Source organism: Meriones unguiculatus, chromosome 6 (genome assembly GCF_030254825.1).
Source record: "Meriones unguiculatus strain TT.TT164.6M chromosome 6, Bangor_MerUng_6.1, whole genome shotgun sequence".
NCBI classification, from domain to species: domain Eukaryota; kingdom Metazoa; phylum Chordata; class Mammalia; order Rodentia; family Muridae; genus Meriones; species Meriones unguiculatus.
The window spans coordinates 44,023,880-44,047,948 of NC_083354.1; the positions used below are offsets into that span (position 1 = coordinate 44,023,880).

Consider the following 24,069-nt stretch of genomic DNA (forward strand, 5'->3'; position numbering starts at 1 on the left):
TCTGAGAAAGCGCCAGATTGATTTCCAAAGTGGTTGTACAAGTTTGCATTCCCAACCTGGTCTCTTATGATGTGTCAGTTTTTGGTTGAAACTCCTGGTAAGAAGAAATTTATGACAATTTTTTAAAAGGATGTATTTTTACATAATTAAAAGAAAACTTCTTCCTTCACTGGTTGATTCTCAGACATCTTAATCTCTAAACAATCTTTATGCCCCTATGGCACAGCTGGATTCTTTTTGGTATTAATATGCCTTTAATGGATTATGTTGCTTTGCCAGAGAAAGGCTTTTAAATGCAGTAGGTGCTAACAAGGAACTAATTTTAAACAACATTTTTTTTTTCTGAAACAACGTATTTTTCACAAGAAGCTTGGGTTTTTGTTTGGTCTTGAAGAGCAGTCATTGTGTATAAGAGCTTCTGAGCATTATAATTTCATATTTTGTATAACTTGTGGAATTATATAAATTTAATGCAACAAAATTATCAAAATGGAAATATATCTAGGCTGAGGAAGATAGTGGGAAAAAACACTTATTATACAAACATGAGGACCTGAGTTCAGGAATCAGAACTCATGTACAGTCTGGAAATACATCACCAGTATGTACTGGAAATACAGTACATCATCACTGTAATCCTAGTGTCTCTATGATGAGAGGTAGATACAGGAGACTCACTGGAAGCATATGGGTCAGATAGCCTGTATACACAATATGTATTCGTTAGGGTTTTCTAAAGGAGTAAAATTGATTCAGTGAAAAAGTGTCATACCGTCTGTGTTCCAGTAGTCCAACAATGGCTGTTTCCTATGGGAAAGGCAAAGAATCTGGTAGTTGTTCAGTCCATAAGACTGAGTGTTGATGAAGGCCTCTATCAATTAAAGGTGGCACATGCCTTTAATCCCAGCACTTGGGAGGCAGAAGTAGGTGGATCTCTGAGTTTGAGGCCAGCCTGGTCTATATAGCGAGTTCCAGGACAGCCAGGGCTACACAGAAACACCTTATCTCAGGAAAAAAAAATCAGTCAAAGAAACAAAAGACTGTATATCTCAGCAGTCCCAATCTAGTGCAGGAGTCCTGGGGAATTCCAGTGGACCTTCTGGTTTTCAGTCTGTGTTGTAATTCTGAAGAAGCATATTCTGATATAAGTAAAGAAATACCATAGCAACAAGATAGATGAACTTGCCAGAAAGAGTGAGGACAAGCAGGCAAAAAATCAAAAGCTTCTTTCTTCCATGTCCTTTTATGTGGGCTGCCACTAGAAAGTGTTATTCATTTAGGTTGAGTTTTTTCATCTCAAATGATCCAATAAAGAAAGCCTTTCACATGCATACCCAGCTACTTGGGTTTTTAGTTGACTGAAGATGTAGTCAAGTTCGCCACAAGATTAGCCATCAAATGGCCAGAAAACCTCAGAGAGATCTTACATCAAACTTGGAGGGGGAAGGTGAATACTGACACCCCAGGCTGTCTTCTGATCTCCAAATATGTACCAAGGTACATACTTGCCTGCATTCGCTGGCATGAATGCACCCACAAAACATACATATATTGTATATATACAAAGGACACACACAGGTATATGTATGTATCTTTTTGTCAGTGTAGAGAAATTCAGCTGTGTGTTTTTTGTTACTTTGGATTTTTCATTTTCAAGATTTGTTTGTTTCCTTTTTTGAGGCTCCATTGTCTTGTCTTAAATTTCTCATACCTTGCATTGTCCTATGTCTTTCAATTATTTTCCTGTGGGGTGTGTGTGTGTGTGTGTGTGTGTGTGTGTGTGTGTGTGTGTGATAGGTAGCATAGGTCTTAGACATAGATTATTGTCTATGATACATTTCCTACTAACATACTCAGTTATACAGTACTAGATTGTTCTTGAGTCTGTAGTCCTGGTAAGGGGAAATAGTCAGTACCTCAGATAATCGGTACCCAATACCTATGCTAACTGGTTCTGTGGCTAGTGAGGTTTCAGAAATAGAGGGTTTTTTTTTTTGTTTTCAGCTGACTATATCAAGCCTTGACATACTTTCATAGCCAAGATCAGAACCATGATCAGAACATCAGAAGTATATAGGCTGTTTGGGGCCGTTTGTCCTTTGTCAGAATCTACAATTGAATCTGTCCTAGTCTGTGTGCACCTTTACCTCTTCAGGATGAGCTACCTATGTCTGATTAACAGCCAGTGTTGCTTAAGTGAAAGCCATCGTGTAGCTTCTTCCTAGTCCCATACTACCTCATTGCCACTCAAGTTATAGAGGGACTTTAATGTCTGGACGGGATGTGAGACAAAACCCCACGAGTAGCCTAGTAGCCTCACAAGATTGTGATTGGCTTGGCCACGTGAGGAAAAAGGAAAAGTTGTACTTTATGGCAATACTTGGATCTTACTCAAGCATGCAAAACCCCCGGTTTTTACCAATAAGCCAGCTCGTTTGGACCTTTTTTTTTTTTTAGATTCATGGCTCCTCTTCTCTCAGGTGACCTAGCAAGCTTCTAAACCAGACTGTATATTTGGAAGAGAAAGATGTGTGTATATCATTAATGTAGTGAGACATTTTAGTAGTTGGTGGTTTGGTCAGTGATACTGGATTAAATGCCACTATCCCATAGCTTATTTTGGGCTATGCAGCTTCCCTGGGGCCAACATAGTAGCCCACCGAAGGCTATCAGTTAGGCTTGTTTTTGTCTCTATAAGTATTTACCAGGGGCTTTGGGGACTATCTCTGCTTTATTTTTGTTGTTAAAATCACCAAAGGCTTAATTTAAGAGTTTACTTGCGAGGTTTGACTCAGTGAGTAAGAGTGCTTGCTAAACAGAATGAAGACCTGAGGTTAAATGCCAGCATCCAATAAAGATCTGGGTGTGGTCCTGTGAGTCTGTAACCCCAGTGCTGTGTTGGGCAGAGATAGGAGGGTTGCTTGGCCCTGTTGGCTGCCAGCCTAGCTATAGATTTCATGAGAGGCCCGTTTCAAAAGAACAAGGCAGAGAGTGAAAACAGGACACTTAACAACCTCCTCTAGCCTTTCCATTCTTGGGCACCCCGCATGGTATATGCTGTGCATTTACACCACACACACACACACACACACATATTCAATAAATCGGAAAGAAAAAAATAAAACAAAGTTGTTTGGAGTGTCTGGGATTCTACTGCCTCCTTTTGAGGTTTCTTCCTAATATATGGAGAAGATAGTGCATCAACTAAGTTTGTAGTAATACCTGGCCTTGGGAAAAAAGTAACTGAGTCATATTTATATGCTGTCATTCTTGTAAGTTGTGTGTTTACATGTCTTACTGTGACTTACTCAGACGTTCTACAATGTGCTTAAGCTTTCTGGTCTTGTCTTCACTTTTTTCTATTTCCATTTTAAAATAATTCTTAATGTAGGACATAATGAGTTAAAGTCTTTTCTCCCCTAAAGGTATTTCCTTTGTTCTTTAACCTTTATCAAAAATGTGTTTTATATCTATAACTTTTTACATATATAATTTTAGATCTAAAAATTTTTAAGTGTGTGTATTTGACCCATTTCATCGCCCTTCTATATCTTTTTGCTTTTGATGATTTCTTTCTGTTGTAGCTGAAACACAGGCAAAACATGTTTACTGTCCTTTGTATTTCTTTTCCTTCGGTAAGACAGGATACAAGTATCATAGCTCTGCCTGTACTTTGCTTTTGTCTCCTTTCCCTTGGCTTATCTGCTTCACTCTGTACTTAGGCATATAAAGCACAGAGATAAGTCAATGTCCTTAATAAACCTCTAACTAGCTGAGCAGGCAGCAACAGCTTGCTTTTAAAATGACATTTTTTTCCTGTAATCCGAAATTGCCTAAGATAAGAACATTGGAAAAGCCTGCTGTTCACAAGAAGAGAGCACAGGAAGAAAGGTTCTTGTGCCTTTATGCTAAAGTTTTTACATTCTCTGTTTAGCTTTATACCCCATTTTTCTTTTTTTTAATTAATTAATTTATTTTTATTATTAATTACAGTTTATTTACTTTGTATCCCAGCTGTAGCCTCCGTCTTCATTTCCTCCCAATTCCACCCTCCCTCCCTCATCTCCTCCCTGCCCCTCTCTAAGTCCACTGGTAAAGGAGGTCCTCCTTCCCTTCTATCTGATCCTAGCTTATCAGGTCTCATCAGGACTGGCTACATTGTCCTCCTCTGTGGCCTAGCAAGGCTGCTTTTCCCTCACAGAGGGGGGGAGGGAGGTCAAAGAGCCAGCCACTGAGTTCATTTTAGAGACAGTCCCTGTTCCCCCTTACTAGGGAAGTCACTTGGAGACTGAGCTGCCATGGGCTCCCTCCATGCAGGGGTTCTAGGTTATATCCATACATGGTCCTTGGTTGGAGAAACAGTCTAGAAAAGACCCCTGTGCCCTGATATATTTTGTCCTTGTGGAGCTCCTGTCCTTCCCAGGTCTTACTAACTCCCCCTTCTTTCATATGATTCCCTGTACTCTGCCCAAGGTTTGGTCATGAGTCTCAGCATCTGCTTTGATACTCTGCTAGGTATCAGAGTATCAAAGAAACAGCTCCTGTCCTGTTTCTTGTTTTCTTCTACTTCTACTGTCCATCCCATTTGTCTTTCTAAGTGAGGATTGATCATCATACACCCGTCATTCTTCTTGTTTAGCTTCTTTAGGTGTACAGATTTTATTATGTTTATCCTATCTTATAGGTCTAGTATCCAATTATAAGTGAGTATATGCCGTGTGTCTTTCTGCTTCTGGGGTACTCACTTATAAGTGGATATTAGCCAATATACTATAGGAAAAACATACTAAAATCTATAGTTTTAAAGAAGCTAAACAACAAGGAGGATCCTAGGGAAGATACTTAATCCTCATTCAGAAGGGCAAACAGGATAGACATCAGAAGCTGTTAAAGACAGGGAACAGAACAGGAGCCTACCACAGAGGGCCTCTGAAAGACTCTACCTAGCAGGGTATTTGAAGCAGATGCTGAGACTCAGAGCCAAACTTTGGACAGAGTGCAGGGAATCTTAGAGAAGAAGGGGGATATAGAAAGACCTGGAAGGGACAGGAGCTCCACTAGGAGATCAACAGAGCCCAAAAATCTGGGCCCAGGGGGTCCTGCAGAGACTGATGAATCGACCAAGAACCCTGCATGAAGAGGACCTAGACCCCTCTAGTCAGATGTAGCCTGTGGACAGCTCAGTCTCCATGTGGGTTCCCTAGTAAGGGGAACAGGAGCAGTTTCTGGCATGAACTTTGTTGCCTACTCTTTGATCATCTCCCCCTGGCAGGGTAGCCTTACTAGGCCACAGAAAATGAGGATCTACGCAGTCCTGATGAGACTTGATAGGCAGGTCAGATAGTCCTCCCCTATCAGTAGACTAGGGGAGGGACATGGGCAGGAGGAAAAGATAGAGGAGGTACAGCCAGGATACAAAGTGAGTAAATTGTAATAAATAATAATAAAAATTTTTAAAAGGAAAAAGGTTTTATATTCACATATGTACATATATACATTTTTATTTTTTTTCCTTTTAATTTTATTTTATTTTACCGTCCCTTTAACTTTCAATGTAATTAGTACCACATATATTTAAATGCACACATCTGAATTCATATACATAAGAGAGGGGGGTACAGTATCAACTTTTCACTGATAATAATTTATGATCAGGGCCAGAGTGGTGGCTCAATTGGTAAAGGCAACTGTTGCCAAGCCTGTTGGCGTGGCACCTACTTGGTGGAACAAGAGAATGAACTCCTGCTAGTTGTTCTTTGAACTCTACACACACATACACACAAACATATATGTATATAGTCACATATATACATTTTTAATTGGGTATGCCAAGAATGATCATTTTGGCTTACAATCAGTTAAGAAGTGTTAAATGAAATGAAATTGGTTTTGTTACACAGTTATTTTAAGAATTCTAGTGGCAGATTGAGTTTTTTGTTCCATGCTGTTTTAGATATAGAATGACACACAAAAACAGTATCCATGGACACACTTTACACAGTTCCTTTATCAGAATATATTCCTTTTAAATTAACTATTTTTTGCATTTTATTCACTTTGTTTCCCAGCTGTAGCCCCTCCCTCATTTCCTCCTAATCCCACCCTCCCTCCCTCATCCCCTCCTTGTTCCTCTCTAAGTCCACTTATAGGGGAGGTCCTCCTCCCCTTCCCTCTGACCCTAGCTTATCAGATCTCATGAGGACTGGCTACAGTGTCCTTCTCTGTGGCCTGGCAAGGCTGCTTCTCCCTAAGGGGAGGTGGTGGTCAGAGAGCCAGCCACTGAGTTCATGTCAGAGACAGTCCCTGTTCTCTACTAGGAACCCACTTAGATACTGAGCTGCCATAGGCTACATCTGAAGCAGGGGTTCTAGGTTATCTCCATGAATGGACCTTGGTTTGAGTATCAGTTTCAGAAAAGACCCCTGTTCCCAGATATTTTGGTTCTGTTGCTCTCTTTGTGGACTTCCTGTCCTCTACAGGTTTTACTAACTCCCTCTTCTTTCATATGATTCCCTGCTTTCTGCCCAATATTTGGTTATGAGTCTCAGCATCTGCTTTGATACACTGCTGGGTAGTCTTTCAGAGGCCCTCTGTGGTAGACTCCTTTTCTGTTTCTTCTTTGCTCCTTCTTCCAATGTCCATCCCGTTTGTCTTTCTAAGTGAGGATTGATCATCTTACCCAGGGTCCTCCTTCTTGTTTAGCTTCTTTAGGTGTACAGATTTTAGTATTTTTATCCTGTATTATAGGTCTAGTATCCACTTACAAGTGGGTATATACCATGTGTTCTTTCTGTTTCTGGGACACCTCATTCAGGATGATCTTTTCTAGACCCACCATTTGCATGAAAATTTCATGATTTCCTTGTTTTTAATTGCTGAGTAGTATTCCATTGTGTAAATGTATCACAATTTCTGTATCCATTCCTCAGTTGAGGGACATCTGGGTTGTTTTCACATTCTGGCTATTATGAATAAAGCTGCTATGAACATGGTTGAGCAAATGTCCTTGTTGTATACGTGAGCATATTTTGGATATATGCCTAGGAGTGGTATAGCTGGATCTTGAGGAAGCGCTATTCCTAATTGTCTGAGAAAGTGCCAGATTAATTTCCAGAGTGGTTGTACCAGTTTACATTCCCACCAGCAATGGAGAAGGGTTCCCCTTTCTCCACATCCTCTCCAGCATGTATTGTCAGTTGAGTTTTTGATCTTAGCCATTCTGATGGGTATAAGGTGAAATCTCAGGGTCACTTTGATTTGTATTTCCCTGATGGCTAAGGATGTTGAGCATTTCTTTAAGTGTTTCTCTGCCATTCTGTATTCCTTCCTCTACAGAGAATTCTGTTTAGTTCTATACCCCATTTTTAAATTGGATTACTTGATTTGTTGCTTTTTAACTTCTGAGTTCTTTATGTAGTCTGGGTATTAGACTTCTGTCAGATATAGGGTTGGTGAAAATCCTTTCCCAGCCTGTAGGCTTTCGTTTTGTTCTGTCGACAGTGTCTTTTGTTTTATAGAAGCTTTTCAGTTTCATGAGGTCCCATTTATTGCTTGTTGATCTTAGAGCCTGTGCTGTTGGAGCTCTATTCAGGAAGTTGTCTCCTGTGCCAATGAGTTCTAGGCTCTTCTTCTAAGCAATTTCGTGTGTCTGGTTTTATGTTGAGGTCTTTGATCCACTTGGACTTTAGTTTTGTACAGGGTGATAAATATGGATCTATTTTCATTTGTCTGCATGTAGACATGCAGTTGGACCAGCACCATTTGTTGAAGATGCTATCTCCCCCCCCCCCCCATTGAATGGTTTTGACTTCTTTGTTAAAAATCAAGTATTCATAGGTGTGTGGATTTATTTCTGGGTCTTCTATTCAGTTCCATTGATCCACCATTCTGTTTCTATGCCAATACCATGCAGTTTTTATTTCTATTGCTCTGAAGTACAGCTTGAGATCAGGATGGAGATACTTCCAGATGATCTGTTGTTTTGGAACAGGATTGTTTTGGAAATTTTTCTTTGTTTGTTTTTCGAGATAGGGTCTCTCTGTTCCCTGGCTATCCTTGCACTCACTCTGTAGACCAAGTTGGGCTTGAACTCAAAGAGATCTGCTTGCTTCTGCCTACCAAAGTCTGTGATTAAAGGTATGAGCCACCATTACCTGGTGGATTTTAGGTTCTTGTATCCTGGAACAAAGAATTGTGCAGAGACAAACGGTTGTGGCAGTTGTGGTTGGGGTAGATAAACACTTTCATGGGAGGAAAGGCGCTAGAACAAAGAGAGCCCTGCTGCAGAACAGATGAGGGTTTTTTGTTTGTTTGTTTACGTCAAATAGTAACATTTTGGTCATTTGCATAATATAGGCTTTTCCCCACATGTTCTGTTTTATGTAGTTCCACATATAACTTCATGCCTTTTCTGTTTTATTAACATTTTAAATGTCTAATCAGGGGTGTATTTTTTAGTATTATAATGTGTCATAAGGTCACCTTCAGCCACTGTGGAGTGCCTCTGCCTGTGGTAGCTGAATTTAGTTATCCTCAGCCGGAGATTTCCAGATTTCTTCTTTGCTTACTTTTTGCTTTGTTTTTATATTAACTTGACAGCTTATGCCCAAGGCTTTTTGGAACCCATTCTCTGATCTATTCTCATGTCTCATTTTTGTCTTGAGATACCAAACTTTCACTAGAGATTATAGTTCAGATGCTCATATTAGGCTGTCTGTGCCCTCGTAGATGGCATAGTGATATGGCATGACCTGTGTACCGTGAAGGTTCTCATTGGCTTGATCAAGTTTTCTTGTCAGGGTATCCATGCTGTCAGCCTGTGCCAAGCTGTTGTCCCTTTTTAGTTTTAGTTCTTCTTAGTCTGTAATCTGCGGGTGGACACCTACGCCTTTTTAGAGGTATTCCTCAGTACATCAACAGGGCAAGGCAATGCATAACCAAGTGCCACTGCCGCTCAGTTTTCCAGAAACTGACTCGTTTGCTGCCTCCAACCTAGTAAGCTCTGTCACCTTCAGGGTATTCTTGTACTTGACATGGCATTTCCCAGGAGTGATGCAGTGAGGCACCATAAAACTAAATAAACATCCTGGGTCTATGATTTCCTCTTCTGTACCCACCCCAAGATTTGCTTTACTGTATTTCTTTTTAGTATGCTGCTGACTGTGCCATTTGTTAAGCAAAACCAGAAGGCCCGTAAGTCCCAGAGTACTGTTTCAGGGTAGCAAAGAAAAACCAAGAGGGTCAGGGTTGCTGTATATGGCAGGAAGTGGCTTGTGTTTATAATCCCCAGCACTCAGGAAGCTAAGGCAAGATCATAACAGTTCTTTGAGGCCAGTTGAGGCTCTACATAATGATTCTCAGCTCAGCTTGGAATATAGGATAAAACTTGTATCAAAAGCAAACAACCCTTTTTCTTCTCCCCCTCACCCCCTTCTTCATTTCTTTTGTGGAAACTGGCTAAAGCTTAGGTGTGCTTTCCTGCATGTTGTGGGCATTTTCTCCGAAGGGCCCTTTCCTTTCCACGGTGCAGCTGCTTGCTTATCTCCATTGTATAATGTCCATGTGTTAAACTTTTTCATATCTAGATTTTCATTTCTCATGAACTCAAAATCTGTTAAACCTGGGGTTCCTTTGGATTCAGTTTAATGATTTGGTGTATTTTTGTGAGTTTTTTTGGTAGTATATATGTACTTAGTTTATGTAATAATATGTTTATATATTATACTATTTCTGAATCTTAAATACATTGATTACATATTATAGCTTAAGAGAAATGAGTATCAATGTAGGTTGACAGTATAGATTTCAGTATGTTAGAAATTTTGTAAGTTTAAAGTAGGAAAAATATGAGTCTCTCACAAATGCTGATGATTTTAGTAGCTAAAAACAAAAAAGAGAAGGTTCCAAAGAAATGACATTCTGTTATTGATCTTATATGTCTCATTTCTGTATTAATTTTGCTAACATGCCTATTTCTTTCTGTAGTTTCAAGGTTAAATCTCTTACCTTTCACTGAAAACACAGTCTGTCATATCAGATGTATTATTACCTTGATGTCTCTTGTACAAATCTTGTTTAGCATGCATTTCTCATTGTTTTCATGTTTCTCTTTATAACATAGCATAGTATGCAGAGCATCTTCATACCCATTTGCCTTTCAAAGTTAACTTTCTTTTAGCAACTTCAGATCTTTTACAGATGTTTATCTTAATGTAAGAATTTGTAATAAGTCTTTTCACGCAAACCAATTCTAGAATCTGATAGCTTATATTATTCAGTTGGCATAATTTTATATTTGTTTTGTTATTAATAATGTTATCTCCCTGATTATTTCTTTATATCCCCTAGATATTTCCGCAGTACTCTTTTTTTCTTTATTAATTACACTTTATTCACTTTGTATCCCTTCTGTGGTTCCCTCCCTTCTCCTGTCCCAATCCCTCCCTTCCTCCACCCTCTGCATGCATGCCCCTCCCCAAGTCCACTGATAGGGGAGGTCTTCTTTTCTCTGCAGTACTATAGAATTAACTTCTAAAATTGTCATTTGCATCTAGTTATTCAATAGTTTGAAAAAAGTAAAAATGTCCTCATTCAATACAATTTTTCTCAAGTATGACATTTATCATTGATTTTCTTTTTGTTAACTAACTAACTAACTAACTAACTAACTAACTAACTAACATTACATCCTGATCAGAGCTTCCCCTCCCTCCTGTTCTCCCAGTACCTCCCTTTCACCATCCCTTCTCCAGTGCCCTCCTCCCTCCCTCCCTTCCTTTTCAGAGGAGAACCCTCCCATGGATATCAACCCAACTTGGCATATCAAGTTGTAGTACAACTAGGCACATCTTTTTCTCTCTTTTTTTAAAATTTATTTTTTTAATTACAGTTTATTTAGTTTGTATCCCAGCTGTAGCCCCCTCCCTCATCCCCTTCCAATCTCACTACCCCTACTCATCTCCTCCCATGCCCCTCCCCAAGTCCATTGATGGGGGGATTACTCCTCCCCTTCCATCTAACCCTAGCCTATCAGGTCTCATCAGGACTGGATGCATTGTCTTCCTCTGTGGCCTGGTAAGGCTGCTCCCCCCTCAGAGGGAAGTGATCAAAGAGCCAGCTACTGAGTTCATGTCAGAGACAGTCTCTGTTCCCATTTCTAGGGAACCCACTTGGAGACTGAGCTGCCGTGGGCAACATCTGTGCAGGGGTTCTAGGTTATCTCCATGCATGGTCCTGGGTTGAAATATCAGTCTCAGAAAAGACCCCTGTGCCCTGTTTATTTGGTTCTGTTGCTCTCCTTGTGTCTCTTTTTCCATTGAGGCAAGACAAGGCCTTCCAGTTAGGGGGAAAGGATCCAAAGGCAGACAACAGAGTTGGAGACAGCCTTTGCTCCTGCTATTGGAGGTCTCCTATGAGGACCAAGCTGTGTGTCTTTGACATATGTGTAGGGGCCCTTGGTTCGTCTCATACATGCTCTCTGGTTGGTGGTTCAGTTTCTGTGAGTCCCTATGGGCCCAGGTGAATTGATCTGTAGTTTTTTTCGTGGTATGCTTGAAAAAACAAGCTCTGGCTCTTTCAGTCCTTCCTCCCTTTCTTCCACAAGATTCCCTGAGCTCCACCTAGTGTTTACCTGTGGGTCTCTGCGTCTGTTTTCATCAGCTGCTGGGTGAAGCCACTCGGATGACACTTATGCTATCCTCCTGTCTGCAGGTCCAGAAGAATATTATTAATAGCATCAGAGACCTCTCTCTAATGACATTTATTTTTCTTATCTGAGAAAATCTCTGTCTTACTGGTTAAATACAATAAACCAAGTTAAAAGATTTTAATGTCAGAACTTTTACAGTCATAGTTGAATTGATTGCTAAAGTTGAATCTGGGATTTGCTATCTTGGGTGCTCGCAGGAAAAATATTTATTATTCTTTTTTTTCTACTTTTAATAATTCTTTAGTATGAGACTGATGACATTTTTTCTTGTAGTTTTATTAATGTGTAACTGTATATCTAAAGTGTACATTATGAAATGATTACCAGGTTCAAGGTAAATAATATGCTTATTACCTCACATAGTTAAATTATTTGTCTGTAGTTAGAAAAAAATACATAAGTTCTTCAGCACAGCTGAAGTTTATAAAATATTATTGTCAATTGTGGTAACCATGTAGCCATTAGGTCTCCAGAGTTTATTCATCTTTAACTGAAAATATATGCCCCTTGATTTTTTCCCCCCATTTTCTTCATTCTTGGTAAACCAGCTTTGTTCCTTGTTTCTGTTAATTTAATTTTTATAGATTCCATAAGTGTCTGTCTGCCTTTCTCTGTTTGGCTTATTTCACTTAGCATAGTATTTTCCAGTCCTGCATGTTGTCACAAATGTTAGGATATTAGTATTTTTAAGGCTGAGTAAAATTCTGTTATTATGTATACACTGCATTTTCTTTTCCTTCTCCTGATGTGTGTATACGGGGGTGGGTGGAGAATGCTTGTGTGTTTATAAGTGCAAATGCATGTGTATGAACTCGGGGCCTGACGTCAGCCTCTGGTATGGCTCCTTAGGAGCTACTTCCTTATTTTCTGAGCAAGGTCTGTAGCTGAGACGAGCAGTGCAGCAGGCTGTGACCCACGTGTCCCTGCTTGCCCAGTGCTGAATGGACAGGCACACCTCCTTATCCAGCTTCTTACGCACGTTCCAGGGTCAGGCGTGGGCTGCAGTGCTGTGTGGCAAGCACTTGCTGACTGAGCCATGTATCTCGTTAGCCACCTGATGAACGTTTTGTTGTTTTTATCTCTTAGGTGTTACGTGTCAGTGGACTGAAGAGAGTAAATGTTTCTTGAGTTAGTGATTTAATTTTCTTGGATATATATTCAGAACTGAAATTGTCAGATCATATGGTTATTCATTTTTAATTTTTTGAGGAACATCTCTTGTTTTCACAATTGCTATAACTATTTATATTTCTACCAACAAGCAAGGGCTCTCTTTTCTCCACATTTTTGTCATCTTTCTTACCTTTCTATATATCTTCCCAACAGGTATGAGATAATATCTCATTGTGGCTTTGAATGAATTTTCTGTATGAATATTGAATTTCAACACCTTTTAATGTATCTGTATCTGTTTCATGTGTAATTTTTTTGAGAAGCGTATTTTCATTAAATATTTTCTTCTTTTTGATGCTACTATAAATATATTTATTCTGTGGTGTTGGCATTAGATCCCAGAACCTCACACACTCTATGAAAACACTCTTATCATTAAGTTATATTCTCAACCATTGTAAATGATATTTTCAAAACGTTAGATGTTAATTATGAAAATGGTACTAGTATGTTGGCTTTGTCTCCTGCAACTTTATCAAATTAATTTATTAGTTCTAACAAGTTTATTTTGGTGGACTCTGGGTTTTTTCTTTTTTTTTCCTTTTGTTTTTATTTCATGTGCATTGGTATTTTGCCTGCATTTATGTTTGTGTGAGGCTATCAGATCCTCTATAACTGGAGTTATAGACAGGTGTGACCTGCCATGTGGGTGCTGGGCATTGAATCTGGGTGCTCTAGAAGAGTAGCCAGTACTCTTAACTGCTGAGCCATCTCTCTAGTCCAACTCTAGGGTTTTTTAACTTAAGAACTAATGTTTTTATTTCCTTTCTTTGCATCTCTGTTGTATATTTTGTAGAGCTTAGTTTTATTTTCTTTTCTCTTTTCTTTTTTGCCTTCTCTTATTTTGTCTTTTCTTCTTTTCTTCCTTGTTGAAGACCAAACTCATGACCATGGATGTGCTAAGCAAGCATTCTACCACTGAGTCATACTCCCAGCCCTGAGTTTTTAATTTGTTTGTCTCCCTTTTTCATTGACTTGCTTGTTTTCTTTTTTCTTTATTCTAGGTCAGTTTTTTTTTTAATTAAAGTGAGAAACAAAACAGACTCTTTCCTTATTGCCCACATATATCTATAGTAGAATTAATGAGCACATTTGATGCTTCACTTATTTAGGCCTTGCCTGCAAGTCCTGAATGAACACAATACTGTTTAAGTTACATTCCCTGCAGAAGACTGTGTGGGACCTAATCTCTACTTAAGATCATTTGTTCAGATGACAGCTAAACACATCTTGTAGTTTTGAGCTTAATTCATTAATACCCTAGTCTGCTACAATCTTTAGTTGGAGGTCATATAATCTCTGGATTTCTTTAGCTTTAGATATAATGGGAAGCTCCTTTGTGTAGTAATAAAATGCCCTTGATTTAGCAAGATATAAATCTGACGGCATGTTACTCTCTTATGAATGGGCCTCCTCTCCTTTCACCCTAGTGTCTCTTGGCATTAACTGCTAAGCCCTGCTGTCCAGCTTTTGTTTTCTATTGTAAATTGAGACTTCTTAACATAAACATTTTGAATTATTTTCCATGAAATTCATAAACCTTCATTTATTTGGTATTGGTTATTAGCATGTTATTGTAGTGTTTTAGTTGTATAATTTTAACTTTTGTGTGTATTCCTTGTTGGAGGTTTCCATTTCTGTTTTCCCATTTGAATGTAAAGTCATCCTCTCCAATCTTACCTACCTGGTTTCATGAGAAGAATGCCATCACAAAGTGTGTACTGGGGACATGAATTTGTTCAGATCGTTTAGTCTAGGGTATGAGCTACTTTGAATTATGGAAAATGTTGAAGGTGCAAGTGATTATAAAAAGTTATCTAAGCAAGAGTCTTGCAGTGGTACAGTTTTTCTAAAAGAAACTTAATTTTTAAGACTTCTAGCCCCCTTTTAAGACTTCTAGGCAGCCTTTCTACAAGCATTTGGAAGTTACATAATAAAACTAAATATTTTTACATTAATTCTGCTAAGTTACACTATTTTATACTACCACTATACAAAGTTGTCTGAACAGTTAGCTGTGTTTCTCTTTGTGTTTCCATGATTTTAGTATTTGAGTTTAAAACACTGAAAAATGTAGCAAGTAGCACCTAAGATTTTATCAAAGATAATGTGGCTATTGTGATTTTGGTTCTAGGCAGTATGAAACTGTGGTTCCACTTGAAGATTCTATTGTGACTGAAGTTACAGCAACTTTACAAGAATGGGCCAGCCTGTGGAAACAGCTGTATGTGGTAAGTGGCTCAGTATAACTTAGTAGAGCAGCAAAGTTCTGTTACCAAGTGAGAAGAAAGTCTGCTTTGGTGCTGATTCTTCAGTTTGAAATTTTAAAATATTTTCAGTTGCTAAATGAATGTTCTGATTATCAGTTGTAATATAGTAAACGGAATTTTTTTAACCTGAGCAGAACACATTTTTATATATTAATATATATGACACCTTTACCTTGATCTGATCATTAGAATGTAAATTCCATAACCGTGAGTCTTAGCTGTCTTATAAGTTGCATGTCCATATATGCTTTTATAAACATGTGTTTACTGAATGAATAAAAAATTTTGAGAATTACTTACCTTTTATAGTTTATTACCTTAATAATGGTTTAGACCAAGAATTTGTATTAACGGTTTCTTTCCTTAACTTAAGGAATGTATCCTAGGTAATGCTTTGTTAGTCTGGCAATTAATTGGAACTTTATTAGAAACCTATATTAATTGTTTGCCATCTCTCTGACAAGATAACTTAAATAAAAGAATAAAAAAGAGAGAAAGAAGAAATATTTCAAAAAAGGAAGATTATCATGGGTCATGATATTAGTACTTTTCAGTTTATGACCCCCTTTGCTCCATTGCTTCTGGGCCTGAGCATAATAATGCATCCTGGCAGCAAGATTATAGTGGAAGAAAATGGCAGGTTGCAGGCAAAAAGAAACAGATTTAGTGGTGCCAAGACCAAGATACAATATGAAAAAGCACTCCTCCATTGACTTACTTCTTCATTCAGGCCCCCTTTTCTATTCTATGAATCCATTGGTGATAAATCCATTACTTGAATCGGAGCTTCTCATAATCCTCTCACCTCTCAATGAGTGGATCCACCAGTATGGAACCAGACTTTCCGTATCTTGGCCTTTAGGGATAACTAAATCCAGTAAAGAAAAAAAAAAAAAAAAAAAAAAAAAACAAAACTATGATAACCTTTTAAGAAACAAAAGTAGAGAATGACAAGAAGTGCAAATAATTATATACTAAAAATAAGTAACAGAATTTGATTTCTGAGCAAGATGAGCTAGACACAACCCATTTTAGGTTTGAAGTCTAGTCAAGATGGAGTAAGCACATTTGTTGTCTTTAGCACTGTTTTGGCTGTACTGATTTTCACCTACAAACTTTGTTTACAGTTACCTTTTCTTTGAATCCTTGCTAGTATTTTTGTTTTTGTTTGCTGATAATAGTATTGAACAGAGAGCCCTGGGCAGAACAAATAAACCACATACAAGAAGACTCCAGAGGATAGGGTAAAGAAGGGAATGAATGGACTTGCTCCAGGTAGCAAAGGCACAGTTCATGAAGAACAACTTGGTAGATTAGACAGTAAAACCTAAAAAGTTTTGCTCTGTGAATCACCTTGGCAAATGGAAAAGATGAAACTATAGACTAGGAAATATTTGCAAGTCACACATCCCTAGAAAGAAATGTATTAAAATATATAAAGCATTCTCTAAGCTAAAAAATAATGAAATTATTCAGTTATACAGTGGGCAAAAAATAAAAGTCTTCATTCAGAAGTGTATGTAGATAGCCAGTAATCTCGTGAATATTTTTCTTGTCATTAACCGTAAGAATAATTCAAAACAAGTCTTCAGTAAAATAAGTGAAAAAAAAGTGAATAAGTGAAATAAAAATACTGCTAATAATCAAGGCATGGCAGAGATGTGGCTCAGGTTCTCTTCTGTGTTGCTGATGAATATGTAAAATTATATAGTTAATTGGAAGATTTTTGTATTTCCTTAAATATCAAACATGGATTTAATAAATGACCTGGATTTGTATATTTACAAATATACAAAGTGAAAACTTCATTTGCATACATAAAACTTCATTTTATGACTGTTCATAAAACCTTTTTTTAAAGCGTAAAACTGGTAAAAGACTAAATATTTTACAGTAGGAAATAAACGCCTTGTCTAGCAAGGCTGAAGATCAGCCACAATTAGTTTGTTTTGGGAAGAAGGAGAATGATACCTGTGTGTAATTTCAAATGACCTTATAGTTTTTTGTTTGTTTGTTTTGATTTATGTAATAGAAAACTAAAAGAAATCAATGAATGGTACTTTTCAGCAGTCTGATTGTTCTCAGGGGTACCATGTTAAGTAAAATTCGTAAGATTCATAGAGTGGAATATGTCGTGATTCTGCTTATCCTCAAAGTGAGGAAATCCAACCTGAAGTAGGTTGATAGGAGTTGAGGTGTGACTGTTAAGGTGTTTAATACTAAGAATTTTTTTGCTAATGACCTGACTGTGGTAATAGCTATTTCAGTTACATATGATTTCTGTAAGTTAACTGTATCTTAACAGTATCCATTTCCTGGTTATGACAGTGTACTGTGGCAGTACAAGGTACAATCAATAAGTGAAGTTATATTTATTGAATTATTTATTTAATAATGTAGATGGTATTTAATGACAAAGCAGTTCTATCTCTTGAGACTGTTTTTTTTTTGTATATAGAAATAAATGGACATGATGAGTTTTATTTATATAAGAAGGTTATTTGGTAATACGACATATATGACTATAATAGAAAAAACTCCTCTATCTGAGTCATCAAACCAGTCTCCCTGTTCAGTAGTCTTATTTTTATATAATGATTATCTGGACTTTGATTTGTAGAAAATACATGATTATGGTTTTCTGTCAGCCAGGTGTGGTGGCACACGGCTTTAATCCTAGCACTTGGGAGGCAGAAGTAAGAGGATCTCTGAGTTTGAGGCCAGCCTGGTCTGTAGAGCAAGTTCCAGGGCAGCCAGGGCTGCACAGAGGAAAAAACAACCAAAAACAACATTGTCCAATTTTAAGTACATATTTATGTTCCAAATAATTTTTTTTAAAACTGTGAGCTCAAGCCAGACATAGTGCTGCATGCCTTTATTCTCAGCACTCTGGGAGGCAGAGGCAGGAGGATCCCCTCTGAGTTTACATGGTGGGTTCCAGGACAGCCAGAGCTACATGTTAGACCCTGTCTTGAAGAAACAAACAAACAAACAAACAAACAAACAAATATATGCTCATTTAAAACCATACACAAAAGTTATCTTTCTCTTATAATATTGCTAAACAGGTATTTATTTCCCAGAATTACTTTTATTCTTAATTTTAAAGAGTTAACCATAGTTACCAGGCTTTGAAACAATTTCCCATTATCATTTCTATGCAAGATATGTTAAGGCGCTGAAGTATTTATGGCTATTGTTAAATCAGTTAAGTGAAATTTATAGTTCGAAAACTTAAAAGAACTTTATAAATATAGAGTTATATAATGTTAATATATTTTATATGGATTGTTATGACTCACAACATTCAATTTATTGATTTGTTTGTTCATATATGTGTGTTATTTTTTAGTTAAGGTCTTGCTACCTCTTCCAGGCTGTCCTGGAACTTACTAAGTAACACTGCTTGACTCTGAACTTCTCATCCTCCTGCCTCAGCCTCATGAGTGCTGGGATATAGGAACAACTCTTCTGTCCCTTGTATAAAACATGGACTTTTTATGGAGACTACTATTTGTAAGCTAACAAAGTCCAAAGTTTATGAGGTGAAAATTTTGAAAGTCTATAAATGGGCAGTTGGGATAATGTTTAGTGGCTCTATTCCTATTTTGACACCTTGATTTTCCAACCCATGTGTTTTGACTGTGGGGCAGAATGTAGTTTCATGATCAGTTAATAACCAGTCAATTCTACAGGCATAATCTCATTGCCACAGTTGTATTTCAGGAGTGTGGGGATAAGGTATTATGCGAGTCTATGGATAGTGATTCTAGAAAAATGATTAACAAGGAAGAAAATCTGTATCTAGAATCTATGTCTATTCAGTAAGTTTGGATCTATACTCCCTCACCATAAAAAATCCAATTAATCTGCCTGTTACCACATTCGTAAAAGAAAGAATGTCATACTAAGGACTCAGCACTGGTTTTTGCTGTTGGTAGATTGAACACTCATCAATAACATTTGTCATATGACTGTCAATTAGGCGAAATCAATGTTGCTGAGATTATGGGCAGCTTCTGTCACTGTCTCCCTGGCCACCTTGCTGTGGGCTAATTGAGCAAGTATTAGGATAGCTGAGGAGAAAATTTTATTCATATTTGCAGAATGTGTCATTTTCCCTCAGCCTTGTGATAAGTATCCTATCAAGACCCTGAATATGTTCTAGTTAATGTTACCTTGCAGAGAGATCCTTACATAGTTCCTTTACCCTGTATTTACTTTACTGGTCTTCACTTACCTTCCTTCCACTCTCCTTACCACCCAGCAAAACTTTTAAAACTTATCATGAATCAATATTTATATCTAGTTAATCAATATTTATTTCTAGTTAATACCCACAACAAATACAGCAAATAAATGACCTAAACACATCACTCAAACATCTGTTCACCTGGAAGGTATTTCTCATTATTCTTCTGTGAGTGAGACTGTTCCATCAGGGAGCTATGGTATGCTTCAAGATTCCCATATGGAGGTGATATAAACATACTGTGTAGACCTATCTGTTTACTTGTGAGACAGGCGTCAGTATTTTTCTTCCTTAGTTAACTGGATACCAGGAACATCCTGGGAAGCTATAGGCATGAATTGAGGGAGAGGAAACAGTGAAATCATGTTTTGGTATCAAGGAATTTGAATTACTTATTTGCTCAGGATATTATGTCTTCTGGACCTGTCCAAGCTTGGTCTCTTACTATTTCCATATGATGACATACTGATTATTTTTATGGCCATCCTATTGGACTGGACATATAGCTCAGTAGCTAATCTATCAGTTCACATATTTAGGATTCCTGTTTAGGTCTCTACAATGTTTTGGACTCTTTATCATATATGGGACTTTTTTTTTCTGACAAAGCTTCTCTGTGTAGACCTGGTAGTTTTGGTATTCTTTATATAGACCAGACTGGCTTCACACTCAAGAGATCCATCTATCTCTGTCTCCTGAGTGCTGGAATTAAGGCTGTATGCCACTATGTCCGGTTCTAGTACTACCCTTAAGAATCAGATATTATCTTCAGAAGCAATTGCAACCTATGAATAGGCCCGTCACTAAAATACAGTAATAACCAATTTAAACAGGAGAAGGAATAAGTTTGCAAGGATGGTTTGGCTTTGTCCTAAGACATTAATTTTTAAGCATAGGAATGGAAAGAAAATAAGGAGAGCAAGACTAGTGATTAAAATTAGAGTGAAAAAGAAAAAGGAAAGTACAAAGAAGAGAAGAACAGTAAGAAATGGAAGAAGGAAATAAAACAGCTTCAAAGGTAGAAAAAAAAAGACAAAAACAAAACAAAAAACAAAGGTAAGGAAATGAAGTGAAACAACCTAAGACAAAGTCAGAGTTTAGGAAGCTGAGGCAGGGACCCAATCCAAGGTAATCTATGCATTTTAGAAAACCCCATAAATGGGAAGGCAGAATAATAGGATAGGACTAAGTTTATCCAGTAAATTAAAACTACATATTAAATAAGGGAAGTTTAGTGGTGTAGTGGTAAAGTTTTAGCTTCTAGACTTGTTTTTGTGCGATCTCTCTGGGTTGTGGTTTTGCTTCTGTGCAGTTCCTTGCCGAGGTGTGGTACAGGTGCTCTTTTGTTGTGGTTTTGCTTCTGTGCAGCTCCTTGCCGAGGTGTGGTACAGGTGCTCTTTTGTCTTTGTACAGTCCAGTGTGTGGAAGGCCTTGAGTGCTCATCCTGTCTCTGTACAGGCCCTCAGCTATGTGGCTGGTAGTGTGGTGTCTTTATCTAAATGTTCCATTCCACTATGGCCTAGGCTAGATTTCCACCTTGCAAAACAAACTACAAGTTTCTGATCGTATTTTCTCCTTCCATGTAGAGAACAGTAGGTTAAGTCTCACTTGTTCTGGCCCGTGGCATCTATTCTATAATTCTAGAATGAGCTCTGAAGATAATTGTTTTGTCTCTAGTATAAAATGTGTTCTTTTTCTTTTAATATTTTTCTTTTTTTTCTTCCAAACTCCCAGCCCAGCCCTTTTCTCAAGTTTCCAGCTCAGCACCTTCAAAGGTTTCTCCCAACCGCTGTCTTCTCTTCAGGCTCTGTATCCCCCACTACTTGGAGTTTTTGCTAGGGTCACCCTCATAGAATCCTGGGAGTTTCCATTGCACTAGGTTTCTTCCTTGCCACTGAAATGCCCCCAGTTACAGTAGACTTTACCTGTAATCTCTTCCTCCATCGCCCATGTTACCTTCTGTTCCCATCCTCACCCACCCCTAGACCGCCCACGAAATCTACTTTTCCTTCTCAGGGAGATACATGTCCACCTTTTCCCCCCTTGAGTCCTCCTTGTTATTTAGCCTCTCTGGACCTGTGGATTGTAGCATGATTATCTTTACTTTACAGCTAATAGCCACTTATAATTGAGTACATACCATGTTTGTCTTTCTGTCTGTCTGTCTGGGTTACCTCACTCAGGATCTTTTTTTTTTTTTTTCAAATGCCATCCATCTGTCTGCAAATTTCACGATGTCATTTTTTAAACAGATGATTAATGCTTTATTGTATAAATGTACCAATTTGCTTTATCCATTCTTAAGTTGAGGGTCATCTAGGTTGTTCCCAGTTTCTGTCTGTTGCAAACACAGCTTCTATGAAAAGAGTGTGTGCCCTTGTAACTGCGGAGCATCCTCTGGGTATATGCCCGGGAGTAGTAGAGTTGGCTCTTGAGGTAGACTGATTCCCAATTTTCTGCAAAACTGCCATGTTGATTTCCAAAGTGGCTGTACAAGTTTGCATGCCTAACAACAACGGAGAACTATTCCCTTTGCCCCACACCCTCACCAGCACGAGCTGTCACTTGTGTTTTTAATCTTAGCCATTTTACAGGTGGAAGATGGACTCTCAGAGTCATTTTGATTTGCATTTCTCTGACAGCTAAGAACATTTCTCAGCCACTTGAGATTCCTCTGTTCAGAGTTCTCTGTTTATATACCTATCCACACTTTTTGATTGGATTGTTTGGTTTGTTGATGCCTAGTTTCTTGAGTTCTTTATATATTTGGGGTATTAACTAACCCTCTTTCAGATGTGGAGTTGGTGAAAATCTTTTCCCATTTTGTAGGCTGCTTTTTTGTCCTGTTGACAGTGTTCTTTGCCTTACAAAGCTTTTCAGTTTCATGAAGTCCCATTTATTAATCTTAGTGCCTTCCCTATCCATGTCCTGTTTAGGAAGTTGTCTCCTATGTCAGTGTATTAAAGGCTATTCCCTACTTTTTCTTCTATCAGGCTTAGTGTATCTGGTTTTACATTGAGGTCTTTGACCCACTTGGACTTGAGTTTTGTGCAGGGAGATAGATATGGACCTATTTACATTCTTCTATATGGGGACATTCAGTTAGATGAACACCATTTGTTGAAGACACGTTTTTTTTCCCCATTGTGTATTTCTAGCTTCTTTAGATATAAAAAAAAGTTGTCTATAAGTGTGTGGATTTATGTCTGGATCTTTGATTCAATTCCATTGATCAGCCTGTCTGTTTTTATGCCAATACCATGTGTTTTTTTTTTATTACTGTTTCTCCGTAGTACTGCTTGAAATCAGGTATTGTGATACTTCATCATCATCATTATTATTATTAATTACAATTTGTTCACTTTGTATCACAGCTATAGCCCCCTCCCTCATCTCCTCCCAGTCTCACCCTCCCCTTTCTTTTCCCCCTATGTCCCTCCCTTAGTCCACGGATAGGGGAGGTCCTTCTACCCTACTCTCTGACCCTAGCCTATCAGGTCTCATCAGGACTGTCTGGATCCTCTTACATGTGGTCAAGTAAGGCCACCTCACCAGGGGGAGTTGGCTAAGAGAAAAACTCAAGTGACAACACATACTAGAGAGGTTGTGGAGAAAGGGAAACCCTCCTCCATTGCTTGTGAGAATGTAAACTGTAACAACCACTTTAGAAATCAATCTCTCTCTTCTTTTTTTTTTCTTTTTTTGTTTTTTTTGAGACAGAGTTTCTCTGTGTAGCCTTGGCTGTCCTAGACTATGAGTCTAGTGAGATCTTTCCTTCTCTAAGTTGCTTTGGTCCAGCACTTTTTTTTTTCTTTGTGGCAATGAGAGAACTAGGCCAGGCTGGCCTCTTAACTCATAGATCTGGCTGCCTCTGCCTCCCTGAATGCTGGGAGCAAAGATGTGCACCACCACGCCTAACTTTACCTGCTATTTTTTTATTGTTGTTTTGAGTTTTGTTTGGTTGGTTCATTTTTGAGTTTGTGTGTTTGATAAAATAGTAAATAATTAATTTCAGATTCTGGTTACAGAAATACCTGTAACTTTATAAGGTGAACTAGTAATTTTACAAGGTGAACATCACCACATTTTCAAACTCAGACTCCAGAAAAAAGAAAACTATAGACCACTATCCTTAATAAATAAGCATATACAATATTCAACCAAATATTTGCAATCAGAATCTAGCATCATATTAAAGTATCCTGCATCATAGCCATCTTACATGTAAGAGTGATTAAACATACAAAAATTAATGCATGTACCATGCCATGTTAACAGAAGAAAGTTGAAAATCTTATGCTCATCTCAGTAGATGTAAGAAAAGCACTTAACAGAATTCAGTACCTTTTATGATAAGTTATATAATAAAATAAACAAATATAATTTTTTTAGTTCTTCCATTTCTGCAAAAAAAAAAAAAAAAGAAAAAAGAAAAAAGTGCTGGACCAAAGCCACTTAGGGAAGGAAAGATCTCGCTGGACTCATAGTCAGGTCCGTCATGGCCAGGAGATCATAGCAGCAGGAACTTGAGGTGGCTCGTCACATTTCAGCAGAGACAGACAACACTGATATTCAGCTTGTTTTCTTGTTATTTTCTCTGGGATATCAGTCCATGGTATAGCGCTACCCATACATAACGTGAGTCTTCGCCCCTCAATTAGCCCAGT

The 24,069-nt window shown here is 38.0% G+C and overlaps 1 protein-coding gene across 9 annotated transcripts in view; it reads left to right on the forward strand.

Annotated features, from left to right (window-relative positions):
• Window positions 1-24,069, forward strand: part of Dock3 (dedicator of cytokinesis 3) — a 309,055-nt gene that overhangs the window by 82,816 nt on the left and 202,170 nt on the right. For all 9 annotated transcript variants that reach the window (XM_060385341.1, XM_060385339.1, XM_060385340.1 and 6 more), the window contains exon 5: window positions 15,015-15,111. In XM_060385341.1, the coding sequence (XP_060241324.1) occupies window positions 15,015-15,111 (97 nt within the window). The remainder of the gene's footprint in view (window positions 1-15,014; window positions 15,112-24,069) is intronic.